Here is a 10,000-nt window from a genome sequence, read left to right as displayed (position 1 = left end):
CGTGCCCCCGCCGCATGTAGTCCGGCGGTGTTGTTAATATTGTGGGTTTAAACAGTGTGCACTGCCATTGCAGTTTAATGAGATAGTAATATACTGCTATGGGGTGGCAGGGCTCTACCAAGACCACTTGATTTCACAGAGGGGAGCAGTTTCCCTCCTCCCAACTCCCCCCTCCTTTCCCCTGCCATATTTTCTGCTGTCTTCGCCAGGGCTCTGGTGAGGGGTCTCTGTGGGGAAATCTTCTGTTAATTACCACTAGCTAGATAATCACAGGCTGCTACGCTGATGGGGATGAGGACAGAGGCGCACACACACACACACACACACAGATACATACAAGCACGCATGCACGCACGCACACACACACACACACAGATACATACAAGCACGCATGCACGCACGCACACACACACACACACAGATACATACAAGCACACACGCACGCACGCATGCACACACACACACACACACAGATACATACACGCACGCACGCATGCACGCACGCACACACACACAGATACATACAAGCACGCACGCACGCGCACACACACACACACACACACACAACCGCACAAATACACACAGGCACATACAAATACAAGTACACACACACACACACACACATACACACACACACACACACACACTCTCAGAGAGGAGGGGTGGAGAGAGGTGTGAGGGATTAATGAGAGGAGGATGGGAAGGAGGGTTGTTTGCTCTTCGGATAAAAAAAGTGTAGATGCACTTATGGTATAGATGTTTTATACCGTATATGCCGTTTTCACTTACTTTAAGTGCTCTCCTACCGGTTACGCAACTTGTGTTGTCGTTAACACTTATATTTGGAGAACATTTGTTAGGCACTCATTTGTATATTATAAGTGTTTAATAATTTTCTAATTATGTTTTGTTTTTACCAGCCATTTATTAGGTATTATTATTCAATGTGTTCTTATTCTCATTTTATTAGTCATGTAGGAGCTGACCAATTAGCTGTGATTTCATCCACCTTGTGGTTACTTGCTAGCCTCCCTAACCTCAAGGCCGACCTTGCCCCCCAAAAAACATTGTTGTGTGTGTGGGGGGGGAGGGGGGTGGTATCTTAAAGGGCCGGGTACAAAGCAAACATTTATAATCTACAAATGAGTGCCTAATGTGTGTTCACTAAAACACAAAGTGTTACTTTGTCGTGTAGCTTCCCTGCCCGTCTCGCCACGCCCTCGCTGTAAACACACCACGGCACCGCTGACCCACTGCAGGGCATGCTGGGATACATTAGGCAGAGGCAGCGAGACTGGCTGGCATGATGAGACCAGCAGATGGTCGAGTCGCTTCACCTGTCACCCACCAGTGACGAGAGGGCAAAGGTCACTGTTGAAGCACGAACCTCCGTGTATAATGTCTGGTTTCTCAGGGGAGCGAGAGCGGCGCGAGACGGAAAATGTCACCTTCCGCTGTGCCTCTACGCTGCCATCTGGATGCCCATATCAGTGCCCCCCTCTCAAGAAGGGGGAGTTATCAGCTCTTTTACCACAGGAGAGAGGGGGAGGGCACTGCCAGGGATGAAAGTGGGCCGTAAACCAAAAAAAAGTGTCACATAAAATAATTGCAGTGTGTACACTTTTTTTATATAGTAAATAATGTTTAGTCTACCCACTAATTACACTACATTAGCATGGTTAGCATTAGGTTTAGCCACCTTGTTTACCACCACATCCATTGAGCAGGCCGTGATGCCCCCACATGGTGGCATGTCTTGCACTGTAGACTGTAGACCCCTTGTGTACAAAAAGTTCTTAGAATCCAGGCGACAATGACACAAATTGGGAATTCTTTGTTTGTTGTTTTGGGGCTTTTCAACCAAACTATCTAACAACCACCCACTTTAACAGGAGTTTCTAAGAAGATTACCCACTTTCCATTAGCCTTTGTTTATCTAAACTGAGCCAGAGAGATATGCACATACAAACGCTGCTCTTTTACCATCTGAAAAAGGTTCTCTCTTTCCGAACATCTTCCGAATCATTTAAGTGATTGCGCCTAATTCCCTGGAAATGGGACCTAATATAGCAGATGGGCACCCAAGCAGAACGGAGATGAGATGGGAGAGTCGTTATAGCCGGCACAATATGGCTCTATCCAGGATCATCAGCCACTGTCTGAAAGGCATTAACTGATACTTTGGCTGGACTAACTCTTATTGTGGAGAGGGATTTAGCAGCTAACGATCTACAGTGCATCAGTACAAAAGCCTCCATATAATAACAAAAAGAGTACTGTTGAATTGTCATTAGAAAAGTTGGAAGTGCATTTGATGAAGTTTTCAAGTGTTGTTGTTTCACAGGTTTGCCATTTAGTTTCAGCACGGCCACTCGCCTAACCTTAACCCTAACCCTAACATTGGGCTAGGGTTAACCCTAACCCTAACCCTAACATAGGGTTAGGGTTAACCCTAACCCAGAGGAGAGAGCCTTTTCATATATTCATATTTATCCCAGATGGTGGTCTGCCACTTTGTGAAATGGTATATGTTTTATGGTTTTTCACGAGACATTGTGTGCAGGGAAATGTGTTCCAAGCATAACTCTGTAAGCCTTTGATTCCCTGCAGGGATGATCGTATCATTATATATACAGTAAATATCAAATATATCTCCTTGATGCGTTCACTGCATTCCTCTGATACCTCCGGATTACTTACCTAGGGTAAGAAAAACAAATGACTGAATGAAAACACCATGGCTTGTGGTCTTGCTGTTGTTTAAAGGCTGTCCAGGTGTGTTGGCCAAAGGCTTCAATGAAAAATAATTATAAAAGTCTGCAGTCAGTGAAATGACAAGCTGCATTTGGTTGTAGCACCAACAAGTGCAACCCAGGAGGATCTGGAGGTCAAGATCAGTTGCAAGGCTCCCACGTTAACACACACACACAAACACAGCTGGGCTCCGTTTCAGAGCTCCCTAACACACACACACACACACACACACACACACACATACACACACACACACACACACACACAGACACACACACACAGACAGACACACACACACACGCACACACACACACAAACACAACTGGGCTCCGTTTCAGAGCTCCCTAACACACACACACACACACACACACACACACATACACAAACACACAGACACACAAACTCACAGACACGCACACACACAGACACGCACGCACACACACACACACTGAAAGTTTCGGGCTCGACTCCAGGGCACCGAGTTCTTCGATGGGATGTTCTGTCAGAGGAGGTTGGCATAGCCCACGGGCATACCAGACAAGACTGTTGTTGCGGTGCTGCTTTGCCACGGCCGGAGGGAACTCCTCTCCTACGCTCCCAGTCATCAGCACTGAGGAGGGAGGGAGGGGGCTGTTGCAACGGCAAGGTAATGGAGTCGAGGTGGAGTTAAAGGTGTCAGTATATCTGTCATTTCTTTTCCTGAGACGTTGAAAGTGAGAGGACAGGTTGAATTGATGACACTCTCCATCATTCATTACGGTGACCTTGGAGGAGCGTGGTGGAGAAGCCGGAGCGAGGCACATCGAATTCATCCCTCACACTTAACACCCCCCCCCCCCCCGTAAACATGCGCAGGAGACACACACACACACACACACAACAGCAAAGCAGTCACCACCGGTTGCAGTGGCAGGTATGGAAATGCTACTCAATCTCACACACACACACACACACACACACACACACACAAACAAATGCACGCACACACACTCAAACCGACGCGCGCACACACACACAAACCGCACACACGCACGCGCACACACACACACAAACCTCTCAATTCGTCTTGTTGTTGTCAGTATTTTCCTCTGGCCCCTTTTCTTCAGGGGTTTAGAAACGGCTGGTGCAATCCAATAACAGCTATCAGCAGTCTGCTCAGCTGAACCGTGCATTAACTCATTCCTTCCCAGAGAGGCCTCCCCTTCTCCCACAACAATACCGCAGCCTGCTATGAATGGGTCTAACCTCTCACACAGGCTGGGGGCAGAAGGAAGAGGTAGATGCCCTTGGAATGTAGAGAAAGAAAAATAAAGTGTCTGATACCATTCCTCCTTCAATTCCTCTTTCCATTCCTCCTTCAATTCCTCATTCCATTCCTCCTTCCATTCCTCATTCCATTCCGATTTCTACCTCCACCAGCCTCCCTTGGTTCATTTAGCCTCTGCATCGCCATTCTACTCAATGTAGCCTGATGGCATGTTCTCATAGGAGGACACTGTCAGAAAAGTACAGGATGGTGAAGTGTATTCCCTGGAGAGGGGGGCTCTCTATTGCTTTGAATGGAAATGGCCTTGGTGTGAAGAACAGAGTGGGTTCTAACCTGTTACATTTTTCCTTGATCATATCGCTCCTTGGGGGATCATCAGCTGTTCACGGCTCTGGATCAGGCATTAAACCGTACCCTTTTATCTTAGGCCAAAATGTATTCAGAGAATTCAGAAGTAGAGGAGAGAATTCATGGGGGAGAAAGGGCCCGGTCTCTCCAGTGTGTTGTTAGATGGATCGTTGTTTCACTCAGCGAGAGGGTGACGTATGCTATCAGTCCCGTGTGTAAAGCAGTAAGCCTGTACAACACCTCATTATATAAGGATTATGTAAGTGTGGAAGATATGAATGGCTTAGATGCTTCAACTTCAATTTTTTTTCAAATGTGTGTACTGTAACTTGTACTATAACTTGGGGGGGAGGGGGTTGACGTCATTTGTTATTATCGAGTTTTGAAAGTTTGCCGCCATTTTGTCTTATGCTGCTTCCCGCCCGGTGTTGCTTTTTTCAGAGCCACCGATTGGCCAGATGCGGCCGCCGCACGGCAGCGTGACGCCACAGAAGAACAGCAACCTGCTGGTGATCATCGTGGTCTCCGTGGGAGCTGTTACCGCGGTAGTGGTTGTCATCGTGGCACTCATCTGCACCCGGCGTTCTTCGGCTCAGCAGAGGAAGTAAGTTGGTCCGCGCTTCACCTCACGAACTGCAAAAAGAAATCCGGAACACTCACCACCTAGAGTGCCAAGTGTTCTATGTGGTGTTTACCTAGCAACAGTACTTTGATTGGCTACGAAATGAAGCATCATAATATGTGCATTTTTGGTGAATAAAGTCAGTGTTGACAATTTGGGCGACTTTATTCACCCTCGGCACTGAATGAGTTAAGGGGACAGTCTGCTCCAAGTTTGATTTTCCAACTTTTTTTCAGACATCAAAAGTAGCCAAATCTCAAGATGATTCCACGTCCCACACCGTACATCCAGCGATATGCCTCAGTCCCAAATACACGGGGAAAGAGAACTAGTGAATACTGTCATATCAGACAATTGGGTGATGCTTATCTTTTCCATTCGTTCCATTGAGGCACTCATTTTGTAACAAACTGTCATTTGACGTTAAGTTCCTTTGTTACATTTACATTTACATTTATGGCATTTAGCAGACGCCTTTATCCAAAGTGACTTACAGCAAATACATTTGTTTAAGTAAGTGGATCATCAGTCATCAAAAGATAAAGCAATCAATGCTCAGACCAGGGGCCATAAGCAGTCACAATGCTTTTTTTTTATTAACAGGAGAGAAACTTGTACAGGTGGGTTGAAGAGGTCTTTAGGAGGGACCGTTAAGATGTAGCTTGAAGAGATGGGTCTTCAATCTACGGCGGAAGATTGGTAGCGACTTTGTCCTTTGTACTGTATGTTAGGTTCTTCTGCCATCTTCTCTGTGTATCCCAGTAGTCCTCAGGCTCTTATTACAAGTATTACCTTCTAGCGTGATATAATGTCAGCCCTCCGGTCTTCATGAAGCCACTTTTACTTTAGGAACTTAAAAGGGAGGAAGTGTTCCTGTAGCACCTTGTTCAAACTGCTTCTTTGCCCCTCAGAGCCCCTTAAGGAGGTACAGCTCATTCCCCCTAAAGAACTGTTCCCTTGAAGGTGTTAGCTGCGGTCGCTGAGCAGATTAGCACAATGTTCTCTTCGAGGCTATGCTCAGGGATGACACTCTGTTAACACTTCTTAGAGTATTAGGGATTTCGTTTGATACTCCACTGCGATTGTTATCTACGTTGTCTTTTTTCTCTCTCTCTTGTTCTCTCCCTCTCTCTCTCTCGCTCTTTCTCTCTTTCTCTCTCGTTCTCTATCTCTCTCTTTCTTGTTCTGTCTCTCTCTCTCTCTTTCTTGTCTCTATCTCTCTCTCTTGTTCTCTCTTGTTCTGTCTCTCTCTCTCTTTCTCTCTCTCTTGTTCTCTCTCTCCCTATTGTTCTCTCTCCCTCTCTCTGTCTTTGTTATCTGCGTCGCCTCTCTCTCTCCCTCTTGTTCTCTCAATCTTTCTCTCTTTCAATGTGTGTGTGTGTGTGTGTGTGTGTGTGTGTGCACATCTGTATCCATGTCTGAATGTGAAAGGTACAGCGATATACAGTAGTATGTGAGTGAATCAGACCGGCGCAGTTACGGGTTTGAGGAGAGGTTGAATCTGGGATACTGTTTTGTTACTGAGTCACGAGGCAGGGACCCTCCTCGCCTGGAGTGCTCTGCCTCTTAAAAAGAGCCGGTGATCGCTCCTGACAAGGCTAGGACGCAGGTCCTGACTCACGCTTCCCCGTCCTAAAGTACCCTCCTCTCCAAACAAGACAAGTGTGCAAAATGCTCTCGTTCTGTCAACCAAACTGCCTGATTACATGCCTGGATAAGCCAGTGTATTTCTATATCCCCCACCTGTATGTGTGCAATGATTCGTTGATTAGGAGTGGGAGAGATGCTGAATTCTAGCATTGCGATTCACACCGTCTCATGATTAAATGAATGTAATTCGGGGAATGGGAATTGTTTTTTTTAAGATGGATTCTGTGGATATTGCAGCGGGTGGCATGCTGTAGCTGTAGCAGCCATCTTTAAGTGTCTGTGTCTGTCTGTGTGTGTGTGTGTGTGTGTGTGTGTGTGTGTGTGTGTGTGTGTGTGTGTGTGTGTGTGTGTGTGTGTGTGTGTGTGTGTGTGTGTGTGTGTGTGTGTGTGTGACGCACATGAGGTGCAGTAGTGTGGTGTATGGAAACTGAGGCAGTTGGTGAGGAGAGGGAGAGAGGTTGAGAGAGGGGAGAGAGAGATGGAGAGGGAGAGGGAGATAAAGAGAGAGAGAGAGAGAGAGAGAGAGAACAGAGACAGCTCTGCTCATTAATAGCAGTCCTGCCAGCACACTTCAGACAACAAAACCCTGACACAGCCAAAACCCTGAAAACAACCAAAGGATATAGGTCCACACTCAACAGTGAGAATCACCAGCAAAGCGCGACCTGTCATACACTGTTTGTGTGTGTGTTTGTGTGTGTCTGTGTGTGACGGCGTGTGTTTTCTCACATGATTTTTTATGAAATGGAACAACGAACACAGGCAAGAATATTTCTTGTCATCATAATACACTGCAGATGTATTTTATTTTGGAGGGGATACAATTTCTCTCTCTCTCTCTCTCTCTCCACCCCCCCCCCCCCCCTCCCCGCCCCCGTAGGAAGCGAGCCACCCACAGTGCAGGGAAGAGGAAAGGCAGTCAGAAGGACCTGCGTCCTCCAGACCTGTGGATCCACCATGAGGAGATGGAGCTGAAGAACATCGAGAAGCCCTCCAGCACCGCCCCCTCGGTTCGCGATTCACCCATGCAGAGTTGCCAGGAGATCACGCAAGTCAGCCACAGCCAATCAGAGAGCCAAATGGGCAGCAAGAGCAGCCACTCAGGTCAGTGAAAGATAATGATGACAGCTGGGTATATCTTGTGTGATAGTAGGTCAATCAATCAATCAAATGTATTGTATTGTGCTTTTTACATAGATAAATGTCTGAAAGTGCTTTACAACAAAAACAATAATAAAAAATAAATACAATATGAACAAACACTGAACCATAGACCCCCCAAAAACCAAGCCAAGCAAAAAAGCTCCCCAGAGGGGATAAAAATATAGGGGCACAGTGGCTCCCTGGGAGAAAGAAACCTTGAAAGGAACCAGACTCCAGGGGGGACCCATCCCCCTCTGGCTGATTATGTGCTGAACAATAAACTAATGAGGAATGTGGTGCAAGAGTCCAGGGGTAGTCCCCCCTTGGGTTCCCAGAGACCCTTATCCTGAGAAGGTCCTCAGAATGTTCTCGGAAAGTTTTCATACATTTCAGATTTAAAGAGAAATAAGCTCCCCACTGTGTCAACTTCTCACAATATTAACTTTGAAAAATGTTATGTATTGATGTTATATCCAGATCTAGTATTATATCGAACATAAACAAACATGACTCCATTGTGCAGTTTGCCTATCGCTCACAGAACCTTTTTAAAAGCAGTTCTTAGCTTCAAAGGTCTGTCTGACAGGGTGTTTTATTGTGTTTTCCATGATGTTATTCACAGCATGTCTCTGAATAAGATATAGAGCTGTTTATCTCCCTATTGATTTCCAGTCCAGACCAACATAGCCAAACCACTAAACCAGAGCTCTATCTAGCCGGAATGCAAATATTATTATTCTATTTTCTCCACGTTTCTCTTGTTTTGGGAGTTCTCTCATTCTCCCCGGACTCTTCAGAGTCTTTGATTCAAGGGCATATGCTTATTTTATGTGCTTCTTTCTCCACGGGAGCAGATGCAGATGATGCTGGAAGCAGCATCTCTACTCTAGAGCGCTCCCTGGCGGCCAGGAGGGCTACACGCACTAAGATGATGATCCCCATGGACTCGCAGCCCAGCAACACACGTGAGTGATGTGTCGTGCCTGTATCCTGTCAGAATGCTAACCGGCCCAAGTCAATCACACTCAGTCTGTTATCCGTCTGGGAGAGGATCACAGACACTGCTGTTCTCTGATCAGCCAGATGTAACAGGGAGATATTAGACTCACTGAGATCACTGGTGCTAGTCACTGCTCCCAGATCAGTTTTGTTGCCTTAAGCGGGACAACGTAGACGGCACATAGATAGACAGGCCTGATGGGTTGTGTGTGTGTGTGTGTGTGTGTGTGTGTGTGTGTGTGTGTGTGTGTGTGTGTGTCTGGCACCGCGATTGAGTAGTGACAAAATAAAGATTGGTCTCTGTACTGTACCTCACCATATAAGTGCACAGCCAGACGGACAGACAGAGAAACAGATGGACAGACAGAGAAACAGACGGGCAGGCAGACAGACAGACAGACAGACAGACAGACAGACAGACAGACAGACGGACGGACGCATTCCAACCCCATCAGTTGCTGCACTCCCCTGCCCACCTCAGTGATGTCACCGGGGCTTACTCGTCCACCGATCACGTCCGTCCGACCGACCACCCCCTGACACGGCCACCCCCCGACGCGACCACCCCACGACGCGACCACCCCCCGACGCGGCCACCCCCCGACGCGGCCCTGCCAGCACTCGTCCACCGATCACGTCCGTTACTCGTCCACCGATCACGTCCGTCCGACCGACCACCCCCCGACGCGGCCACCCCCCGACCGACCACCCTACGACGCGACCACCCCCCGACACGGCCACCCCCCGACGCGACCACCCCCCGACACAGCCACCCCCCGACCGACCACCCCCCTGACGCGACCACCCCCCGACACGGCCACCCCCCGACGCGGCCACCCCCCGACGCGGCCCTGCCAGCACATCATAAAAGGACACACCGCCAAAATCCATCTAAATCAACCTCCAGATGGATTGTTGCCCCGCGTCCCGCGACTCAGTTGCTTAGAGAGAGGGAGGGAAACTACATATAAAACGATCTTAAGTGGAAAAATAAATCTGCCATTGCTGAGACGTGGTTCGCATTTCACATTTCGCACACACACACACACACACACACACATACACACATACACAGACATTCACACACGGGAACCCTAGGGCCATTGTACATTACCTACTGCTCTGCAGGGGGGGGGGGGGGGCTAGATGTTATCAAAAGGCCCCTTGATATCATGCGTCACGATTTTTTTTTATCTGTAGCTGTGATTCCTCAGTCT

At 47.7% G+C, this 10,000-nt stretch overlaps 1 protein-coding gene across 1 annotated transcript in view; it reads left to right on the top strand.

Moving 5' to 3' along the window:
- Positions 1 to 10,000, top strand: part of dcc (DCC netrin 1 receptor) — a gene marked incomplete at its 5' end in the record, with an annotated part of 175,055 nt that overhangs the window by 149,740 nt on the left and 15,315 nt on the right. Inside the window, 4 exon segments of the mRNA XM_083669802.1 lie at positions 4,811 to 4,973; positions 7,522 to 7,746; positions 7,748 to 7,749; positions 8,639 to 8,749. Coding sequence (XP_083525928.1) covers positions 4,811 to 4,973; positions 7,522 to 7,746; positions 7,748 to 7,749; positions 8,639 to 8,749 — 501 coding nt within the window.

The sequence above is a fragment of the Argentina silus genome, assembly GCF_951799395.1.
Source record: "Argentina silus genome assembly, chromosome: 5".
Taxonomy (NCBI): domain Eukaryota; kingdom Metazoa; phylum Chordata; class Actinopteri; order Argentiniformes; family Argentinidae; genus Argentina; species Argentina silus.
This window is presented reverse-complemented; position numbering and strand designations above follow the sequence as displayed.